General features: G+C 47.1%; 1 protein-coding gene across 1 annotated transcript in view; it reads left to right on the top strand.

Moving 5' to 3' along the window:
• The window catches only part of LOC119405778 (general transcription factor IIH subunit 4), a 60,009-nt gene that overhangs the window by 32,504 nt on the left and 3,452 nt on the right, over positions 1-24,053 (top strand). Inside the window, exons 8-12 of the mRNA XM_037672614.2 lie at positions 5,810-5,893; positions 21,095-21,227; positions 21,394-21,445; positions 21,535-21,613; positions 23,966-24,013. Coding sequence (XP_037528542.1) covers positions 5,810-5,893; positions 21,095-21,227; positions 21,394-21,445; positions 21,535-21,613; positions 23,966-24,013 — 396 coding nt within the window. The remainder of the gene's footprint in view (positions 1-5,809; positions 5,894-21,094; positions 21,228-21,393; positions 21,446-21,534; positions 21,614-23,965; positions 24,014-24,053) is intronic.

The following is a 24,053-nucleotide window of genomic DNA, read 5'->3' as shown; positions in this document are numbered from 1 at the left end:
AATGCAATATGTGCTTATTTATTCAAAATATCTTGTGTTGGTGGCCAGCAAATCTGCTAGGAAGTGGGCAGCCAGTAGGCAAGTGGCTATGCACAGTGTACTATGCAAAGTTGGCATTGTCTTCCCTCTAGTGATGCAGAACTATCGGTAAATTGACTATCGATAGTATCGATAGTTTCTTTGAAACTATCGATGGTGTAAACAAACTATCGATAGTACTATTATCGACAAACTATCGATAGTCCAACTGGTAGTACCATCGGTAATATTACTAGCGATATTACTGCCAGGCGGGTTAATTGCTTTATTCTGATGTATTCGGGTTTCACCCACAGACTGTTAGCAGCGTTAGCAGCCACCCTTAGCATAACTTCACCATCACCGGGCCACTCCTTTACTGACTCACTCCTGTCTGCACTACTGTCTCGACTGCCTGACGTGTCGTCGTTTGCACGCTTTTATCCCTTCTCCCCCCGTTTTCTAGAAGCGTCGGGAGAGTTCTTCGGCGTGCAGTACAGCCGAGGCTAGAGAAAGGGCGAGAGCTTTCTCGTAGGTTCGAATCGCGGCGGCATCGCTCGGGGATGCGTCCCCCTTCCTTCTAGAAACATCCAGGATTTGCCGGGCGTTTGATCGTGTCGTCTGCGCCTGGCTCGATTGGGTGAGGAGGATGCGGCGCGCCAGCGTCTTCTGATGCTTGTTTTTTCGTCGTTCGCGCTTCTTGGGCGCGTGGCTCGCTCCGTTCTGTCGCGTAGCCGTTTGAAAGCGGCCGCGCACGCTTTATGTGCGCTCGTTTGTGACAGATATGTGTAGCGGCATTTTCATCACCGCTCACGATCATCATCACCATTTTACCACTTACGCGCCGCGCCTCTCGCGCAGCTCATGCCTAGCGCTCGAGGCGCGAGCAGAGAAGAGAACGAGCTCACGCTCCTGGAAGCTGGACGCCGGCAGCCGCTGCCGCTCTGCTTGTACCAGGGCCTTCGAATAAAGTGGCGAGACAACGACACGGCCACGTTGGCCGCCGTCACGTCTCTCTCTCTCGCTACAATTGGTGACCCGGAGAACACGCCCTTCGCCGAGCGGCCCGCTGCCATGCTTCCGCGACTCTGCCCTCCAGTTCCGCCGTTTCACCCGGCCTACCCCCGAGCGTGGTTTATGCAGCTCGACGCCTGCCTCGCGGTGAACGGCGTCACCGCACAGCCGCTGATGCACGATATCCTGCTTGACGCCCTCCCAGCTGAGCTGCGTCATCTGTCCGCCGCGTCGTCATCCAGCTCGCAGCCATACGACGACCTCTGCGCTGCGGTGCTGGCTCGCTATGGCGAGACGTACCGCCCGCTACCGGGGACCCGTGAGTTCCGGGTTTCCCCTCCGCCAACGCGAGCGGTACCACCCGGCCCGCAGCCCTCCCATGACCGCGACTACAGTGGCTAGAATGGGGAAGTGTGACGACCGGCGAGCGGTTACTATGGGAGGCGCTGAAGACTGAGGAGAGGGAACCGCGTGGGGGCGCTCGCTCCCGCATTCACGTCGCTGGAGCTCCGCCGCGCCGAAAAGCCTGCTGTTTCTGTTTATTGGATGACATGTGCGTGTGGTTAATTTTACGGATTTCGCGCAATGTTCGCCCCCCGTCCTTTGTAGCCATGCTGGGGAGGCAGAGTCACTGTGTTGTGCCTGGGTGTACGGTAGGCTTTACGTCTAATAAGACTAAACTGTCCTTGTTTAGTGTACCGAAGGACCGAGCCTTGCTCGCACAGTGGCAACGCGCTGTTCCTCGCGCCGACAACAACTGGAATAAAATTGTGCTGTGTACGGACTCCACTTCGACGGCAGGTCCATTTCTAGATACTTTGAACGCACTGTGAATGGTGAGCTCATCCGAATTGACAGAACCAGGCCTATGCTGCTTCCGGCCGCAGTGCCAACTCAGTTTACCACCGGAGAGAAAGCGCCCTAGAAGCATAGGCGTGCGCACAGGGGGGGCAGGGGGGGGGGGCGCGGCCGCCCCCCATAATCACCTAAGAGGGGGGCGCAATATGTGCCCCGTACATTGACCGTTCTAGTCACCTAAGAAAGAGGGGAGCCGCAAAATCTACCCCATACATTGACTTAGTAGGGTGGGGGGGGGAGGGGGCTGCGATGAACCTTCGTCCCCCTCCCCCCTGATGGGGTACCTGCGCACGCCTATGCCTAGAAGGACTTAGCAGTATGCCCCACCGAGGAAGAAACGTGCACAAGAAGCTGTCTCATCAGTAAGTGCTGAGAATGCAATCGACAGTGTTGACATGTACAGCAATTCGTGAATGCCGTTTGACAATCTCGCCTATACCGTCGCCCTCGTGGGGGAAACACACGTTCAGTGTATCTCCTCTAATTGTTGGTTACAGCATGTGTGAACCCGGAAAAGACAAAAGCATCTTGTTCGCCAGGAAGTTGGCTGTTTTCACACAAGAAGAAACCGTGGTGAAGCAAGTGTTTGTGAAAGGAATGCAGATATACTGCACGATGCGTGCGACGACCCTGCGTTAGGGCAGGTAGACGCTCTAAGTGTGTGCTCACAGGCAGGAACTCTTGAAGAATTTCCGTTTGCCATCGGCAACAAGAGATACGCAGTCACTGGTAACGTAATATCCAGTTCAAAATGCTAGGAAACTGCACAACAGAAAAAAAAAACAATGCGTTTCGTGCAAGCATTTCAGGAAAGGCGTCCTTAATGAAAGATCTGCGCGGAAACAACGCAGCCTGACTCGAGCTGTTCGTATATCATTAAGGAGGAGGGCACGAACACACGCTCTTAAAAGATTAAGAGCGAAGCTTTCGCGGTATTAAGTTACTATGCAGAAACTGAAACAGCAAAGTGAGGAGCTCGAAGAAAACGTCCTTGAAAGCCGACTAAAAGATCTCACACCTAAACAAAAGCTTGCCATCATGCAGTGTTTTCAGGGTGCACGACGTAAGTCGGCAAAGGAAATGAAGTACAACCCGGATTGGTTAATTGAATGCATGATAATGCGAATGAAGAGCCCTCGGCTGCTTTATCATCTGGTTGATTAGGCGAGAGCCTAACCAATCAGATAATAAAGTTTTTTTTTTTCATAACGCGCCTCCACTTTTACACGAAGTTGCTTAACAAGGAACGTGCATCTACCCGTGAGATGAAAAAAAAAAAAAAACATCTGAAGCTTAGCCGTCTGACATAAGCATTCAGGCCACATGACTGCTCTCTAACCTGTGCGACTGCATCTGTGTGTTTTTCTGTTGTGTTTGGACAAGTATACAATAAAGTGTATTACAATAAACAATAATCCAATGAAGTGTCCACACTCTTTTTTTCATTAAGAGTCGTTTAATAAATCCAAGGGCGAACTAAACTATTGTAATCGTAAGAATCCAGCATCCTGTTGATCGCGTTTAGCTGAGGGCATTCCGCATCCGTGCAAGCTTCTGCGATCTGTTCACGTCATCGTAGCTTTACATATCAATGAGCGACAACGAGCTACAATATGCAAAGTGTGTAGCCACACTAGCGGAAAAAAAACGCGAAGTGGAATAACGAAATGCGGCGATACACAGCCTTGGCAACGCTTCTGCTTCGAGCGCGCGACGTGAATACGGGCCGCAGCGCCATCTATCTTGTTCCCTGCAAAGCGGCACGACCGAGCGGGCGCGCTCATCACACTTCCCCATTCTAGCCACTGTACCGCGACCTACCTTCCCCGGCTACCTCTCTTTTCACCTCTCGTCCGGCCACCAGCGCAGCGGTTCCCACGCCGGACGAGGCACCCGACGATGTTCAGGTTCCCACGCCCGAGGTTCCCGTGCCCGACGATGTTGCTGCTGCCATCGACCAGTCCGCCACGAGGTACGTTTCTTCGCCGCCCTCGGCCGACGGTCCATCAGGCATGCCCGCCATCCGCACGTCTGCTCCGACCTCGACGGCTCGCGACACCTCGGAGCCATCCGACTCCACGACCGCTACCTTGCAGCACGCCCTGGAGTCGGACACGGACATGGCACCGTCCGCTATTCGCTCCTCAACTGTGGAGGATTCGCCATCCTCATCCATCGACCATCACCACGTTTCAACAACCTCGACACTATATATATGTGCGTCTTGCCAGGAGCGACCAGCATTGACCTCGCAGTCCACCGCAGCTGAAGTTCGAGCACCGAACCAACACCGGCCGAACTTGCGAGACGCTGCTACAATGACGGAAGCGTCTGAGGACGAATTGCCTGGTTCGCCAATGGCAGAGCAGCCCGCACACGCCACGCCTGTCGCAAAGGCAGACATACTACACGCCGACCTACGCAGCAGCCCTCGTGTGCCGCCAAACCAAGGTGCTTCAACGGGCACAGGCGCGCTGTCAGACCCTCCGGCAGAGCCCACGCCTGCGGTTTTCCACGACATCCCTCTTCCGGAGTTCTTAACGGGGGACGCGAACCAGCAGCGGTGCACCTTCAATGCAGGCATGCTCTTCGACACGGCGCAAGCGTCTTCTACCGCTGCCCGACGCGCTTACCTACCACGTGCCGTACATCTAATCACTACTCGCACTGCGCGTGGCGTGGTTCTGCAACCACGACGTTTCCGCGTCCGTCGACTTGTATACCCGTGCCAGCACGCTCGCCGCAATACAAAGCTGAGGTCGGCGTTGCGCCGCCACCGACGTCATCATCACTACCCCCCCACTACCCACGTAAGCGGCCAAGTCGACCGTTTGGACACCGCTCAGGTCACAATCTCCACGTACCGACATCCGCGTCAGCGCTGTGCCCGCACAGGAAAAACCCATCGCAGCAGCTACTCGTCGATGGTTGCTCGTCGTGGCTTCACTGTGCCATTTCGCATTGTTTCGCGCACATCGCCCACACCGGCCCTTGTGCACCCGCCCTCAACTCCATCTGCAGGCACCTCTGCCAGCCGCGCTCACTTGGGCCAACCGGTCCGCTACCGAAAGGCCCCTTCATGTCGTCGTGGGATCCGCCTGGGCACGACACCAGCGTACTTTCGCCTAGTTCCCCGCCCTCTACGCTTCTCCCAGAGCCGCCCGCCAGAGACCCAAGGGTTCCCGATAGTCCTTCACCGTTGACGACCTGGACTGCCCACGGACATTTTGTCTCGCGTCACCAGCCTTGTATATACGCCCCCATAGTTTTTCATTTCGGCTTCATTTCTGCGAGGGGGAGTAATCTGTAGCGGCATTTTCATCACCGCTCACGATCATCATCACCATTTTACCACTTACGCGCCGCGCCTCTCGCGCAGCTCATGCCTAGCGCTCGAGGCGCGAGCAGAGAAGAACGTGCTCACGCTCCTCGGGACTGGACGCCGGCAGCCGCTGCCGCTCTGCTGGTACTAGGGCCTTCTAATAAAGTGGCGAGACTTCGGCACGGCCACGTCGGCCGCCTTCACGTCTCTCTCTCTCGCTACATATGTATTCATTATGTGTGATCATTTATTTTTTGTGATGCCCCCCTTACCCAATACCTCTAACGAGGCCTGTAAGGACTCTTTAAATAAATAAATAAATAAATATTGTAGAGGCACAGTTAACGACTTTGGAGGTATACGTTTGTATGTTCTGCCGCTCCCACCACATAACTTTTTGTTTTGCAGCTAAATCCCTCCCAAGTTGTCTGAAGATTGTGCTATAATGGTGTGTCTTGTGACACATTGTACTGTGCTTAGACTAAATATTGCTTGGAAATAGCAACATGTTTTCTACATTGATGTTGTCATTCTTTGCCATATCCTAAGAGGTAGGCAGCAGTTGGAATGCTCTTTTTTTTTCTTTTCTTTTTTCAGGATTACAGTACTGAAGGCATGTCAGAATCTCTGCTGGTGTTCCTACAGCATCTCAGGGAGTTTGGACTTGTTTATCAAAGAAAGGTGAGCTTAGAATTTTTTGTCCTGCTGGATTTTTTTGAGCTCCACTGTTTGTGTTATAGCACAGGCTGATAACTCAAAAGGGCAAGGGTGTGTCCCTGCATTTTTATAGTGCACATGTGTTCTGAATGGCATGTCGAACATGAAAGTTAAGAAACTGATGTGATTACTTTTTGTGGCCGATTTTCAGTCCCAGAGCAATATCTCTTTAAATACGTAATAATTTCCATGCTCCACAAGTGGCTGTGCACCAATTAAGTTTGTGTGTTTATAGACACTTTGCATGCAGATGTAAAAGAAAGGTCGTGAATCATATGCCTCATACTAATAAAACCCTGTAATTCATGCCCATACTTTTAATCTGTACGCACCCCGTGCACAAACACAACATTTATCACATTGAAATTTTTTGATACTCGTGTCACATGGGCTGTTCTGAACAGCCACGATGTCAACTGCTTTCACAATTCTCAAACTCTGTTGACCTAGAGGTATCCCTGCTAGTACAAGGATCATTCAAATGATCTGCCAACCTGACACCAAGCAGTTGGCCCAAAAGTGACGAGCCTTCAAAATGATTTTAAATATCTGAAAAGCACATCAATGTTGCTCTGTGGCCCCGCCACGGTAGTCTAGTGGTTATGGCAGAGTCCTTCAATACTTCTCCTGGTCATGAAGCTGCCGCGAAAGTTTGATATAGGGACAGAAGCAGCCGCTAGGGGCGCCCTCGCCCGTGCGTGGGCATCGGAGCGGCACCGGTGCTGAAGTTGTACGGCGCCCGTCAGAACTGCAAAACGTGATTGGAAGTACCCGCGAACGTTCAGTACATCTTCAGAGTGATGTTACCCTCACGGAAATTCGGGGACTGTCTAATACAGTGCAATTTAGTGTCGAATGAGGCCATAAAGCTATAAATTCGATGGCAACAAACACATGCTGCTTCTGCTGTGCGCGATATACTACTGCTCTAAACGCAGTTTTTTTTTTTTTTCTGAAGAATCTAGGGGAACTTTGTGGATGAACTTTGTGGACGCCAGAGTCCTTCAAGGACTCTGGCGGATCTTCGCGCGTCGCAGAAACGCAGTGGTGGCAACTTTTGATCGTGCATATCAAATCTTTCAAGCTATACGTGGTTGTTTACGAATATATCGCAATATAGCCTCCTATTTAAAAAACCAAGAACCAGTTTGAATGAACTAGTTCTTAGAAAATTAACGATGATCGAGGGATAGTTCACAGGGCTTTCCCCAGGTTTTCGTGTTTTATTTCGCGTTCATTATCACTACGGTGCCGTGCCGCGTTTAACCCTTTGAGGGTCGAATTTTTTCGCGAAATGCAGTCCAAAAATGTGTAATTTTTTTATTGCTGAAATAAATTCTTCAGACGATTCTATTTAAGAAAAAAATTGTCTAAAATTTTTTTTCGTGACCGTAAAGTGACAAAAAAATCAGTTTTGTTGCTACATACATATGGTTTATTCGTAGTAAAATCAAGCAGAATCCTAAAAAAAAGAAGCTTCACAGTTTTTTATGAATAAAAATTAGGCATTGTATTAAACATAGCTCACAAACATACAAAAATAAGCGTACCAGACTACGTTTCCGGTTAAAAACGCTCGTGCTCAAACACTAAAAACTTTTCAGCGTGTGATAGTCTTTGAAGCATGGCTCCCCGCGCACGCGTTTCAGATGTCGCTCCTTGATCGTCATCGGAGTCTGAACTCGTCAAAACTCCTCGTCTGACGAACTGAAATCCAATGAATCAGATTCTGATCGGCAATTGGGGAATAGTCCGCATCGGAAGAATCGCTGCTCGACTCACCGGCAGCAGCGCAACCGACGCGCGCTTCCATAGCGTGAGCGAACTGCGTTAGTGAGCGCACGGAAGAAAACTCTATGGTTCTGCGCCCGTCCGGAAAGCAAAACGAGTGAAAAAGCTACAGTAATACTTCGTCTTATCGCCAACAAGACGTAGTTAGTTTTTCCGAGAACCCAAAACAGCAAACGCAATCACGGCGGCGTCGTTTGTGTAATTTAGCGCCGCGCGGAAACAGATGTAATCACGCGCCGGGGTGCAATAAATGAGAGAGTAACAAGCGGTCACCCTTTGAGAGATTAGAAACCAAACAGCCATCCGCTCTGCGGGCGCAAGAAGCGAAAACCACCCGAAGGACGAAACCGAAACGAGCCGGACCGCGTGCGCGCGTGCTGATGCGAGACTACAAGCCGCCGCGCCTCTTTGGAAAGAAAACAAAAAAAGACGGAGAGACATTGGCGCAATAAAAAAATTACACGAATTCCCGAAGCGTGGCAGCACATTCCAAGCAAGAGAAAAGGGAGAAGGCGCGCGTTTGAAACCAAACCGCGCCGCGGGCGCTCTCGGTTGCGCAAGCGATAGCCGGCGCGCGGCGCGCCATTTTGCGAAGCATAAAAAAAGCAACAACGGAGAGACATCGGCGCATGAAAAAAATTCCACGTATTCCCGAAGCGTGGCAGCACATGTCAAGCAAGAGAAATCATCGAAAAAGGCGCGCACTTTAAACCAGCTGCACCGCAAACGCGCTCGGATGGGCAAGCGATTGGCGGCGCGCCGTTTTGGGAAGCGAAAAAAAAAATACAACGGAGAGACATCGGCGCATGAAAAAAATTCCACATATTCCCGAAGTGTTGAAGCACAGGCCAAACAAGAGAAATGATCGAAAAAGGCGCGCGTTTTAAAAATAAACGCTATGCCGTACATGTACGACGAAAACCCTTTGGTACCAGGAAGCTTCTGCCGTACATGTACGGCGAAAACCCTGAAGGGGTTAAACTTCGCTTGCTCATGCAGTAATGTGTAGTTTTCCCAATCCTTCTTTACTGTTTTTACTGTCAAGGCGAAAGCCTTACATGCTTCATCAAACGCGAAAATTGATCATCGGTGTCCCACGTCGGCGGCGTCAACACGTAATGCAAAAAATGATCATCTCTCGTGAGTACGTATTTATTGCGCTCTTCAGTTGTGACTTCTGCTAAATTATTTTTCTTCATTTCCGGCATCCGTAAGCGTCTCGGTCTTCATTAGGTGTTCATACATATACAATTAGCACGTCAGAACCAGGCTTATTACGCACGACGGTTAGGAACTGTTTATTGATCCATAAGATTCAAACCCTATTAGATCACCAGCACTCAAAACCAAATGTTTTTATTTAGTACAGACGTTTGCCCTAATACACATGCACAACACATATCTTGCGTGTATATTAAACGTTTGAAAGAAATCATTCGCTCGCATGACGAAGGTGCGCCTCTCTTGCGCTGTCACCCTAGCAAGCTTCAGCTGGTAGCGCTGAAGTCGCCGTTCCAAGCAACGAACGTGTGCTTCCAATTTTTGAAGCTGCGAGGAACTGCATATAGCTCCGTCTGTTTGGCATGCCACCTCTACGGCGACCTCAGTGCCTGTATATAAAAGAAAACGGCGAACGTTGCACTCCTCGAACTCGTGTTTTACGGGCGTGCAAAGAGTAAGTGTGCGTCAAGGCGGTCAATATGCTCACCTTCATTAGCTGTGTTTTTCTCCGCAGTAGCTGTGTCAGAGGGGCTCGTGCACACTGTCAGTGCAGCCTCAACAGTATCCACATCTGATGATGGTTCCCGACGACGCTTAGAACCCGTTTGCTGTCTGGGCAGGCGAGCTCTGGACGTTTTCGCGCTTGACAAATATACCGGGAGGCCACGAAAATCCTCGGCAGTTTCGGAACGTTGCGCTGCGACGTCACGACAGCACCTCCGATTATCCACTGGTCCACGCGAACGATGTCACTCTCGTCAAAGTGCTTTTCACAAACGCGTACATGTGGGGAATCGAATGTGAAACCACCAGTTCCTTGTCGTGGTATGGCGCGCTTCCACTTTTCCCGCCGTTCGGTGTCTCGAGGAAGCGAGAACATCGGCACTTTTTCATCGTTTCCCTTGTATCCGGATCGACATCCGAGTATGCAGCAGGTACGCGGCATCCTTCCCGACCTTCAGGCACAACACACTAGCCACATGAAAAAACATACGGCCGAAAAGGACGCGCTAACACGCCACAATATTTCGCAGTGACACCGACAGCCACCTCTGCTGCCGTCGGCGCGATGCCAACAGAATGGACGCAGCGCCGCCCCGCGGCCTCCGCTTGCATGGCACAAAGCTCCCTCATAGAGTTACGGCGCAGCTTCATGACCAGGAGAATATTGAAGGACTCTGGTTATGGCGCTCGAGTGCGGACCCGAAGGTCGTGGGATCGAATCCCGCCCGTGGCGGCTGCATCTTTGACGGAGGCGAAAATGTCCGAGGCCCATGTACTTAGATTTAGGTGCACGTTAAAGAACCCCAAGTGGTCGAAATTTCCGGAGCCCTCCACTATGGTGTCTCTCATAATCATATCGTGATTTTGGAATGTTAAACCCCAGATATTATTATTATTAATGTTGCTCTGTGGTTTCTAAATGTCATTTCATGTACAGTCGAGTCCACTTATAACAATATTGAAGTGCCATGAAAATATCATTGTTATAACCAATTATTGTTGTAAGCGGGTTATGCCGAAAATAACGAAGAAAATGTGACAAACAAGAGCATTTAATGAGGGGAACATGATAAACAAGAGCACTTATTGAGGGGGAAGTTGCTTACACTTTTCACTTTTTAGCAGGTAGAAAACCGTAAGCAGTCAACTTCGACTGCTTACGTCGCATGCCACCGCTGCAGTCGAAGCGGTGGCATGCGAGCCTCTTCGGCGGGCACTCGCCGCGTGCGAGGCCAAGTGCGCTATCGCCTGGCCGCCGCACGTATGCTCTCATGCCCTTTTGCGTAATAGGCGGGGTTGGGGTGGCATTGTCGCAGCGTTTTTGCATTTTTGTTTCGTTCAGGGTTGGTTCCAGTGCCCACATTTAATTGTTATAACCGATATTGCATCATGACAGCATTGTTATAAGCGGTTTATTTTGCCATAGAATACAATGAAAAGCTGACAGTGCTGCGGCTGTCCATTGTTATATCCGATATATTGTTAAAACCGGTATTGTTATAAGTGGACTCGACTGTAGTTGGAAAAGGGAATGGTTCAAGAGGCTAGTTTTTTTTTTGTTAGACAGAACCTAATGAAGCCAATACTAGACAGTGAAGCAAAAGAAAGCACGGGGGACATTTTAACTGTGGTGTAGCAGTTGTGACAAAAATGGAAATTAATTAAAGTGGACAAAAAAAAACACATTTGTTGTCGGTGGGCCCTAAGGCCAGAACCTTCAATATAGTTGTATCAAAGGCCCAAAGTCATTAAATAAGGTGAGGGCTGAAACAGGTTAGTGCTAGTACAGAATACTATGTATATGTAAGGAAATGGCAGTGGTACAAGAGAAATACATAAGTGAGATATGAATAGCATTTAGCACATTCAGGCTGCTGGCTGCAGTGCTTCTGTCACAGTGGGAGACTGGCGCTTATTGCTTCAGGAAATTAAGTTATTTTTACATGATAAATCTTTATTCTTGCTGCTATATTGGTTTTCTTCAGATGTATTGTTGTGGGTCATTAGGCTGCTTCTGTATTTCAAGACTTCACTACGGCTTTTGAGAAAATAAATCATAAAATATTGTTTCATAAGCTTGAATCATTAGGAATTACCCGACCAGCCCTACTTTTGCTGCATAACTACTTAAAAGACAGAATGCAGGTAATAACTATTTCAGATGTTAATTCCAAAACCATGTTCACCAATACTGGAGTGCCCCAAGGTTCCATATTAGGTCCTCTTCTTTTTTTTATGATATGTGAATGGCTTTCCAAACTGTCTCTCCTTTTCTAAATGTATACTTTACACAGGTGACACCACTGTTGTCAACTCAGACAAATGTCTCATAACTCTCACATAGGGTTGCCACCTTTTACCGAAAAAAAAAACCGGCCCTTCGACGGGGGGGGGGGGGGGGGGGGGGTAACAGAAGATTAAAATAATGTTGAACAATAGACACTATGTCAATTCTTCGGCATGCAGTGACATTTAATGTAACATTGCTTTCATTGAGCCAAATAAACCCAATGCACAAACAAAAGCAGCACACAGTGGACAGGAGCCAGCTCTCGTACTCGGGGTGAGATCTCCACTCTTTCCGGAACGTGCATTGACGTACTTTTCGCTTTTTCAAAGGCGGAGAATCCGTGCTCATGATGCAAGCAAAGGAAGCACGTAACTAACTACTGAGACTGATTTTCGCCATGTTCCAACGATCGGGGGCAGGAGGAGGAGGGCAATGTCCCCGTAGAGCGGTTGGTGTTTCCTGTTGTCTGCTGAATGTACCAGGATTCGAGGAAGAGCCCCCGGCGAGGGTTCCTTTCTTTTGCCAGAATCACCACGTCGTCGGTACGGATATTGGTCAAACCGCTCGCAGTGTTCTGCTACTGCGCTCCGTTCTCGGTTCAATTGACGGAGGTTATTCTTGTGCCGCCACATTCTTTCGTGGAAGTTTTTGGTTTCCCCAATGTGGAAGCGGGGCAGTCGGCTCACGCGATCCTGTACACGACGCTCTGAGCTTTTTCCGCAGGTGCGCGATCTTTGGGCCGATGGTGGTAGATGGCTTGTGGGCGACGTCGGCCCTGCCTCTCTCAGTATACGGGCTATTGCTTCTATGGCACCGGCGATGTAGGGGATCGACACGAGGTGTCGTTGCGGCGACGCAGGTGTCACGTTTCCCCCGTCTTTTCTCTTCCCCTGACTTTCGTTTCTCCCGTCTTTTCTCTTCCCCTGACCTGCGCGGTCAGTCCCCAACCGCGCAGGTGGAATTCGTCAGTCAACACGTGCGGTCAACACGGAGAAGAGTAAAAAAAAAAAAATACTCGGGATACGATGAGCAAAAAACCGGCCAATGACAGCCGGTCTTAGGTGCGGACCGGCGACCGGCCCCTTGTCTAAAAAACCGGCCCGGCCGGTCCAAAACCGGGCAGGTGGCAACCCTACTCTCACATCCAACATTAACAATGACATGCACAATTTGCTAGAATGGTGCAAAACTAACCAATTACAGATAAATGCATTGAAAACAAAATTTGTTTTATTCACCTCTAGCCACAGAACACTTCCCTCAATTCCTCCTATTTTTCTCGGAGCCACTCCTGTCCCACCGGCAGGCTTGGTGGGACAGGAGTGGCTCCGAGAAAAATAGGAGGAATTGAGGGAAGTGTTCTGTGGCTAGAGGTGGTCGCCCGCTGCGCGCTGACGCGCGCCTTGCAGGACCCAAATAAAGTTTTTCAACCAACCAACCACTCCTGTCCCAGCAAGTTCTTGTAATTATCTAGGCGTAGAAGTAGACAACCATCTAAAATTTATTAATAACTTATCTAGAGTTGTAGTGTGCACGTACCTCACAGGAGTACGGCCACTAGCGTGGGTTCGGACTTAGCGAGCCACAGGGCCGCGTCTGCCGTCGCCTCGCGTGAACTAGCGCGCCGCTGCACACGTACGTTCAAGCGCAAACAAGGCGCCGAGCGTAGCGCGGCCAGTACACAGTACTGCTCTCGAAATCCGCAACACTTTATTGCCTGCGGCAACTCCGCAAAACGCAGTACAACGCCCGCTCCCGAAGGCGGCGGGAGAAGCAAACAGGCTTAACCACGCCACGGGCGAAAGTACAACACAAAGGGTGCCGCGAGCACGTCTCCGCGGGCAAAAGGGCTCACGGGGACACGCCGCTGAGAGAAACGTTCCCTCGCGACTATGCTGCGTGCTCTCACGATCAGCGACCAAAACAGGGCCCGATCGCTCGAGCAAGAGCAAACTCCGCTCGCGTTGGCTTCGATAGGTACGGTTTTGGCGTAGTATGACCACGCACGAATGCACCGCACCGCTCTTCGGCCTAGCGTTCGGAAAAGGACAACGTAAGGTAAGCGCTCGCCGCTGGCGCAAGGCACCGTTGGCGAACTCCGTCCGAGCGAGCCCAAACAAAGGAGCCGACGGACAGGAAAGAAAATGCGTGCTTACCCTACGAGGTCCAGAGAGGGTCTGACTCCCCCGCCGTGCGCAACGTCTCGCGAGACGCGAGCACGCGAGACTCGGACGTGGCGCCACCGTCGCGATCCGGCGCCGGGGTGAGGGGGTTTAACGTCACCCCCGCTCGCCCAGCGCCGTAGGACGGCGGAGGAGGGAAGCGACATGATCGGACATGAGGATGGCAGAAATAGGCGAAAAACCCGCGCAATGGCGACGGGCAAGCCTCAATCCCCACAGAGTAAAACATACGATTGCTTAAGGGTCCGAGTTCTTCTAAAATCTCGATATGTATTTAATGTAGCATTTTTCTGTCTTTGCATTTTTCATTTCCTCATTCACACATTAACTACTGCTTTATTGTCTGAGAAATACATGACACACCTACACTCATTACAAGTAGTACAAAGCCAAGCTGTTAGAATAATTGCGTTAGCGCATTTAACCACACAAAGCCACATATCTTTTACAATCTAACCCTATTTTTGCAGTTTTGAAACCCATTAAATATAGTCTTACCAAATTCTTGTTCCAAGAAATCAACCACAGACGATATCATGGCAGTATACCCCGATCTTATCTAACAAATAATAATAGTACTACAATGTCTGCATGCAATAACAACTTTGTTTTATCCAAAATACATGCTAATTATGGCAAGCAGAGCATCCTTTTTGTATCCCTCGTTGTTTGGAACTCCATACCCATTGAAATAACACTAAAAATTCATCAATTTAAAAAACAAATAAAATATTATATTCTTTTAATCTCTGATCTATAGGTATGCTCATAACCATACTTATAGTGTGTTCTGATTTGATTACCTTGTTCTTGTAATTTTTGTTTTTATCTTTTCTAGTCTAAATTAGTTTTGTTTTACTTCATCACCGATCATTTCTGTTTACCCCTTTTTAACCCTTTGAGGGTCGAATTTTTTCGCGAAATCCAGTCCAAAAATGTGTAATTTTTTTATTGCTGAAATAAATTCTTCAGACAATTCTATTTAGGAAAAAAAAATTGTCTAAATTTTTTTTCGTGACCGTAAAGTGACGAAAAAAATCATTTTTGTTGTTACATACACATTGTTTATTCGCAGTAAGATCAAGCAAAATCCTGAAAAAGAAAGCTTAACAGTTTTTTATAAATACAGTGATTTCACTCCTGCGCCAACTGCGCCAAAGTGCGCCAAATTGTATTTACTGCGCCATCCTGATAATATTGACGAAAATGGCGCCAAACTGCGCCAGAGTCTTGGGTTTGGGGGCGTCCTATCACCGGCAATTGGACCGCCGGCGCGTCAAAACATGTGCAGCTTCATCTTGGGGCCGCCAAAGTCACAACCACGGACCAAGAATTATTCTGCATAATAAACAGTGCTCGCGCGTGCATGCCGAGTACGCCATGCACGGTGCCGACGCAGCTTATGTTGTGCAAGTCGGTTTGGCAGCTAAACACGCTCTCCACAGATGTCAGATGCTTGTGACGTCCGGGCCAATCAGCAGCGTGAAAGTGTGGCGGCGATTGATCGGCAGACGTCGCCTGTTCCAGAAACGCTGCTGATAGCTCGTTTCAAGCATCACATGGCTCGTAATGAAAGCAATGCTCAGTAATAACTACAGGCGTGCCTCTAAAAGGTCTGTCACTTCTGTTTCTGGACATCATGGAATGAAATCTGGGATTATTAGCAATGGATATATGGGACAATATCGAATTTCCCATGCTTTACGTCTATGGAAAAGCACGTGAACAGTGGGAACGCATTGACACTTTTCTTCAGATATACTTTAACCATGGATCTTCATCCAGAAGAACTTTTTCGTAATTCCTTCCACCAGCACATCCGGGTTTGTAATCTCTCTGCGGTAAATACCCCTTAAAAGGCCCTGCCCTTTCGAGCTCGTCAGTGCTATAGGGTTCCGAATCGAATTTATTGTTTGCTGTCATCTCATTAATGAAATGTCATCTCATTAATAAAAACATGCCTCCTGGTCGGTGAAGCCGCAATTGCGTTTTAATATGCGCAGCTGTCAGTAGCGGGCCCATCGCTGACAGCCCACTGTGAAGTGGCCACGCCATGTTACACGTCTGCCCCTCGCTTTCCAGGGTCAATAGCTGACGATTAAAAAAAGTCAGTTTCCCCTAAAGGCGAAGCAATGAGTGTGATACAAACAAATTGTATTGTTATATGAAGTAAAGCTGGCAGCTCTTTTTGGTCGGATCTTGCGTAACTCTACAAAACGTTGGTTTAAGGAAATAGTATGGCCGCTCCAGGAACCGAAGCTGTTTTCGTGCTGTGAGTTCTCTAAACGCGAAGTAGGCATTGAGAGCACAGCAGGTTTACGAGCCGTCTCCTGATGCCACGAGATAGCGCGTGCGCCAGCGACTGCGCCCTTCGAGCGATGCAGTCCCCCCACCCCTCCCCTGGCGTCTCTTCATGCTCCTTACGAAAGACGGGTGGGCTCATCAAAGAGAGATGTTTCCTTTCTGTTTGATTAGCAATCGACGGCAGGCCCGCACGCGGGAAGATGTTATCACATGCGCTCTCCGTGCGACAGAGACGGCCGGCTTGTTTAATCTCCGCTTCAGCTGCGTTTGTTGCCAGCGCTCGCCAGCTTTTTTACCAGCGGGTGGAATGCGCGTGGTGATGTTATCAATTTGGACTTTATAGGGAAAAGTACGGCAACGGCGACGGCAAAAATCTGCCGAGAGTGTCCATATAATTGCTATCACAATAAAAATTTTAAAAAAATTGAGGAGCCATTCCACTCTGAAGTGGATGATAAGCGAAGCTGTTCGCTCGCAGCACAGTAGTGACATGATGGAGGACAGTTTGGTATGTAAGGCCAGGTTGTTAACGGCCAGGCTGTTAACGTTCAATACGCAATATTAATGCGAAAGCCTTATATCTATGCTTCATAAAACACGAAAATTGACCGTCAGCGGCATCAATCGATTTATGCAAAAAATAATCAAGTGATGGCATCATCATGACGTCATAGATCATCAAAATTTGTGACGCCATCACGACGTCATAGATTGTCAGAACTAGTGACGTCATCATGGCGTCATATATCGTAATGTCACGTGATGACGTCATCACAAGACATCGGTGCGCATGGATGTAGTGCTGAACCAGGTGAGGTGCAGAAAGCTTGCAGAGAGGGAGGGTGAGGATCAACACACCGATCGAGAAGAAAAACTTTGATATTGAGGTAATGTTGTATGTCACTGCGTTTGTCTACCACGTCTGCTGATAAACACATAGATGTATTTAGAGTTTTATTTCAAAAAGTACAATTTTATTGATCCGGTATTCTGTTTGTTTGCTTGCGTCGAAAATAATCACCCAAGAGCTTAATCCGGAACACTCAACTGCATGAGCCCTTATTTTTGCATTATCAAGTGAAATATGGAGTTCTCCCGAGACGATTTTTTCCATGAGATTTGCATTGAATCGAAATATTTCTCGCTCTTCATAAGATCCCCATATTAACTATTCAGGTGCTTGAATGTTAATGCAATTTGCTTCTCTAATGCACTCCAATATGTAAAATTAGCTGCTTCAGAGTGCTCCCAGATGCAAAATTATCTGCTCCAAAGTGCTCCAAGATGGAAATTGTTGCTCCTCCAAAGTGCTCCAAAATGGAAATTCTGCTGCTCCAAAAATTGCTCCAAATCAGAAGTCCTCGGTAGCATCACTGTAAATAAAAATTATGCATTGTATTAAACATAGCTCACAGACATACAAAAATAAGCGCACCAGAGTACTTTTCCGGTTAAAAATGTTCGTGCTCTAACACTAAAAACTTTTCAGCGTGTGATGGTCATTGAAGCATGGCTCGCCGCGCACGCTTTTCAGATGTCGCTCCGTGATCGTCATCGGAGTCTAAACTAGTAAAAAAATCCTCATCTGACAAACTGAAATTCAATTAATCAGATTCTGATTCGGCACTTGGGTCCGCATCGGAAGAATCGCTGCTCGACTCACCGGCAGCAGAGCAACCGGCACGCGCTTCGATAGCGTAAGTGAACTGTGTCAGTGAGCGCACGGAAAAAAACTCTGTGGTTGTGCGGCCGTCCGGAAAACAAAACGAGTGAAAAATCTACAGTAATCCTTCGCCTTATCGCCAACAAGACGTAGTTAGTTTTTCCGAGACCCCAAAACAGGAGACGCAATCACAGCGGTGTCGTTTGTGTAATTTAGTGCCGCACGGAAACAGGTGTAATCGCGCCCCGGGGTGCAATAAACGAGAGAGTAACAAGCGGTCACCCTTTGAGAGATTAGAAACCAAACAGCCATCAGCTTTGCGGGCGCAATAAGCGAAAACCACCCGAAGGCCAGCCGCACCGCGTGCACGCGTTCTGATGTGCAACTGAACGTCGCCACGCCGCTTTGGAAAGCAAAAAAAAAGAAAAAGAAAGACAGAGAGAGAGACATCGGCGCATTAAAAAAAATTTCACATATTCCCAAAACGTGGCAGCACATTCCAAGCAAAAGAAATGATCGAAGAAGGTGTGTGTTTGAAACCAACCACTCCGCGGGCGCGCTCGGTTGCGCAAGCGATAGCCGTCGCGCCGTTTTGCGAAGCATAAAAAAAGCAACAACGTAGAGACATCGGCGCATGAAAAAAATTCCACGTATTCCCGAAGCGTGACAGCACATGCAAAGCAAGAGAAATGATCGAAAAAGGCGCGCACTTTAAACCAGCTGCGCCGCGAATGCGCTCGGATGGGCAAGCGGTAGCCGCCACGCCGTTTTGGGAAGCAAAATAAAAATACAACGCGTCTCACACTGATGGAAGTGCTGCTCCAATTGCTCCAAACTGCTCCAAAAGAGAAATGCTGCTCCATGCTGTTCCAAACTGTTATTATTGTTAGTAACTGCTCCAGACCTGCTCTGAAATGGCGCTGATAAACTGAAAACAATGAACTTTAAGCACATGATCATCCATCGAGCCTAAACAAAACAAAAAACAAGCTGTCTTCTATCATTATATACTCTCGAACAACTTTTCTTGGCAATGAAGAGAAGGCTGCAGAGCCAAACTACGCGTGTGCTACCACTGAAGAGTATAGTCTCACAATTGCGTCCGTGTTTTCTACGTGAGAATTAAAAACAAAAACATTACTCTATTTTCTGTGGGACACTGTTTGAAGAGGCACAGCATGCACCAAGGAGATATAAAATTTATATTTGTATTACTTTACGCAGTGTCATTTCATATTTTTGTACATGTGAAAACGTCGCACCTTTTATGTGCACCTCACAGTCAAAATAGTATCTTCGTCTTCAGGTGAGAGCTTGTCACCCTCTAGCTTTTCCAATGCCTCGCCGAGGGAGCTTGTGACAAATTTCACTAACAAATGGCTGTCTAAGCAGACGAAGCAAATAATATGCTACGGTATTATTCACCATTGCCGCTCGAATAGTCGAACAGCCATCACAGGAGATATGGAAGGTTCGCAAACTGAAACTAAATTTGAAACGCATGCCAAACCGGACTTCTTCGCGGACGAGTACATGTGCAGTAGCTCCGCCTTCATTGCCAAGAAACGTTCGCAAGTATAGTACGTGTAGTATGCTAGTATGGAGTTTCTATACTAGCTACATAGTAGCACATTGACAATGACACAAGTAGTGGCGTTTTTGTTATACCTACATTCTATTTAGCTGTATATTTTTACCTGACAGGCATACTATTTTGGTAAAATATGTGTGAGATTAGTTCGATATCTTACTGATTACTAACTGCTGGTGGGACGACTGTGATGTGTGTCAGCTTTGTCAGCTCCGGCCTCATTTTTGCCACAAGAAATGGCAAGGCTGTTTTTTTCGACCTATCCACATTAAGTTTCTTGGTTTTTCTTTTTTTTAATGCAGGCTATTCTGGTGAAATATGAAAATAGCAAATTGCTTTGCTCTATTACTGATGATAAACTGCTGTACGTGACAGTGGTTTCTTTTATGATTTGTGACTTAGCTTTATCGGTTTTATATCATTTCTGCCACAAGTACCCAAAAATTTAAGTATCTAGCTCATCTTACTTAGTGTTCAGTGACCGCCCATCTGCTTAATTATTTGTTGTAATTTGCAGTGATAATTGTATGTGCAGTATGCTTAATAATAAGTATTAATACTTATGATATGCTTAAATAGTACTTTAAACTGCAGTAGTCGTTCGGAATATTTTGCCGTCTGCTCCAGAAATGCCAATAGCTGCTCCAAACTAGCATTTTTTCTGCTCCAGAATGTGCTCCCAAAAGCAAAATGTCGCTTCCATCACTGAGAGACATTGGCGCATGAAAAAAATTCCACGTATTCCCGAACTGTGGAAGCACAGGCCAAGCGAGAGAAATGATCGAAAAAGGCGCGAGTTTTAAAAATAAACGCTGTGCCGTACATGTACGACGAAAACCCTTTGGTACCAGGAAGCTTCTGCCGTACATGTACGGTGAAAACCCTCGAGGGGTTAATGCATATGTTCTGTTATGCTGTAACCTTTGTTTTTTATTTATTTTGAAAAGGAAGTCCGATTGCAGTCTTTTTTTGGGACTTCATTCTGTATATTGTATTGTCACTATGTAATCGTTGTACTAATTACAATAAAATTTATTCTGATTCTGATGGTGTGCTAGTGTAAAGAAGTTGTTGACCATCATCAATAATGTTTACAAGGGTCAGATGTGTTAACCTTTATCCATTGCTTGAAGGCCTCTGTGATTTAATAGTTTTCAACTTTATGGACTGACTGACTTGATTCTCTCCAAACTTGCTTGTAGCAGCACTTACCTAACCCATGAGCCAATTCACTATCCATTTACAGGCCTTTAATGCTAATGCCACATTTGTATGTATAATGCTCAAACTGCAGCCCCAGTGCTGCAGTTTGAGTATTTGAAGGCTGGCCTTCATTTTTGTGTCTAACATAAAGCTTTTAGTCAAATAAATGGAAATGAAGTCTTGAAATATTACCGTGTGAGTAGAAACAAATTGTAGTTTCTCTTTAGTGGACCTCTTATAGGTGTGCATAATAAGCCGAATGGCCGAAGGGAATGTTTTGCAAGCACTGATGCGTTACAAAAAAATAGCTGCAGAGCAAGCTGAAGTGCTAAACTGAATTTGCTAATTAGTGATAAAATGTAAGCCCCTTTTGGTTAAGAGCTTATTTCAAGGATGTTGATTTTACCTTTATCAGCGGAGATCAGGTCGATTCTACCCAACTCGGCTTGCCATCAACCTGGCATCTGGACTGAAGGAGACTACCCTGCGCAGCTTCGAGGCAGGTTATATAATGGTTGAGACCAACTACAGGGTGTATGCCTACACAAGTAAGCCCTTCTTCTACATATCCACATATCTTTGGTGTTCACTGTATGGGATCTGTATTACATGTAGGCAAAAAAAAAAGAAGTCTAATGTTAAGTGCTACAAAAAATATGTTTTGCGTAGCAATCATAATGTCAAACTGAAATGCCACATGTTTTTGCATTTCAGATTCTCAACTCCAGGTAGCCCTGCTAGCACTGTTTTGCGAACTGTTGTACAGGTACTGTGTATGATTATAAACTTTTTTCCATGCTTAGCTAGCGTGCAAGAGCAGTCAAACAAAACACATGTGTTTTTTGCTGTGCACAGGTTTCCAAACCTTGTTGTTGCCAGACTCACAAGAGAGAGTGTACGGCAAGCACTTCGTAGTGGCATTACATCAAATCAAGTAAGTAACTCGTTATAGTTCCTGTTGGAGGCTGTGCTTATAGAACCGCCAGTTCAGCTAGTTCGAAGTCATTCATACTATTAAAAACAGTGCAAAATGGAGGATGTGATATCCCGGCCGCGGTGGCCACATTTTTGATGGAGGCGAAAATGCTTGAGGCCCATGTGCTTAGATTTAGGCGCATGTTAAAGAACCCCAGGAGGTCAAAATTTCCGGAGCTCTCCACTACGACGTCTCTCATAATCATATAGTGGTTTTGAGACGTTAAACTCTAACAACTATTATTATTATTGTTGGAGGATGCGAACACAAGTCAGAGTGGCGAATCGTCTATGCTATGCTGGAAGGTTTTAGGGGCGAAGCGCCTCATAGTCTAACCTTGTTACACGTCCGGCGTAAGGCGTAACCGGCAGTATACTACGACCCATCACCGATCCTTTGCAAAGTGCCCACTACTTCGTCTTTGCGAACATCCCACTACGATCCATCACCGATCCATTACTTCACTGACCATAAAGCCGTTATAATGAAGGGGGAACGGAAGCCACCTTTGCAAACTGCCCACTACTTCGTCTTTGCAAACATCCCACTACGACCCATCACCGATCCATCACTTCACCGACCATAAAGCCGTTATAATGAAGGGGGAACGGAAGCCACATCTAGCTACCGCTTACGAATAATAAAATTTCTTGTATAAATATATACAGTGTTTGTCACGTCTTTGATGATGTACTGGGCTATCGCTTTGATTACTGTTGGGCGAAACCACTGAAGATTTCACGGTGTAACCATGATTGCTTCAGGAGCTTCGCCCAAGCTCTTCATCATTCACCCGTGGATATGCTGTGAATTTTTTTTGTTTTTTATTGATCTAGCCTCTTGGGACCGCATAAGTTTTCCTTTATTTTTTACTATGCACGGGCATGTTTATTAAAGGGGCCCTGCAACACTGTTTCAGCATGGTCAGAAAACGCTGCCGATCGGAATGCTGTGACATGCCTGCGCGCTCACTCACTATCATGCTGAAAGTAAGCTGCACATTACAAGAAAAAATAGAAAAGTGCTCAAGGTCACGATGTGCACTGAGGAATGGGCGTAGCTTCTTGCCCCCTTGTCATCCCATCCATCCCCCCTCCCTCCCCCCTCCTACGTAGCTTTCAGCGTGCTCACTGGTACGAAAGAAGAGGGAAAGTGCTTCAAACGTGCAGCAAATCCCTGTAACTCCACTCGTACTTGATGGATTCTAAAAATTTTTGCGACAGTCGATTCGTGAGGCAATAAACTTCTTTAATGAAGCCATTCGATGATTACTTCGAAAGGTATTGCAGGGCCCCTTCAAGCGCTAATTGACCACAATAAAAGGCATGAAAGAGCCTTTCCTATTCGGATGTGAACAGATAGCCTTAGTTACGTGAATGAGAGTGAGTATATATCCATACCCTGTAGTATATGTCATGTCTTAGCTATTTGCTTTAATTAATCAGTGATGTACTCTTTTAAATATACTATTGCACCCTTTTCATGGGCAGTCATTACCAAATTGTATTATTGTAGGCAAGAAAACTAGCAAGTGACTTCTGATAAATGGCAAGGTTATAATTGAAGTCACAACAATACCTCTTCATTGTGATGCAGGTTACTTCATAAATATTTTACAGTGACAATGTTCAAATAACAGAAGCCTGGTGGAATGGGTCTGTTTATAGCAGTATGATATCAGCACCATGTCTCTTTTTAACGTATAAGCATTTTAAGCAAGTGCTCTCAGTAGTTTTAATCATGCTTTTACAGGATGCCACTGAACTATATCTTAGAATAACTAGAGCTGGTGTGGTTTAATTAAAAAAGAACAACAGGAGAAAAATAGAACTTTTGCACCACTTATTTAGTTTGGGTTGAACATGCAGCCTGAACATTTTTTAAACTTAAAGGTTCTGACAATGGCCTTAGTGCATTGACCATGCCATTGCAGTTGTCAGCAGTCACTCACTTGTTGGGTCACCACCTGTTGGGAGCTAGGACTGGCAGAGGAAACGAGAACTAGGCACCCTACTGTAATGCTATTCTTATTTCATCTTGCTTGTTGTGCACGTGAAATAATGCCAAAATGCAAGTGCACATTTACTGAAAAGCTTGGAAACGAGTTTTTCTGCACAAAGTTTAGAATAAGTGTTGAATCTCATTTCTGTCATCAACCACGCACTTTGCTGATGCTTTCTTAGCATCCGAGGAATCTGGTCACATTATGTTGTCCTGACTTTTTTTACGAGTATGTTTGTAAATAACCTCTCACTTATGGCTTACTATTGAGCATCTGTTCTTTGACAAAGGCATCCTTTGCTTTTCCAGATCATCAAGTTTCTTCGAATGTATGCACATCCTGAGGCCCTGAAGCAGGCAAGTGTCCCTCAGCTCCTTCACTGGGTACATCTGGACC

This window comes from Rhipicephalus sanguineus, chromosome 1, assembly GCF_013339695.2.
Source record: "Rhipicephalus sanguineus isolate Rsan-2018 chromosome 1, BIME_Rsan_1.4, whole genome shotgun sequence".
Lineage (NCBI taxonomy): Eukaryota > Metazoa > Arthropoda > Arachnida > Ixodida > Ixodidae > Rhipicephalus > Rhipicephalus sanguineus.
Note: the sequence above shows the minus strand (reverse complement) of the source record. Positions and strands in the feature narration are given on the sequence as shown.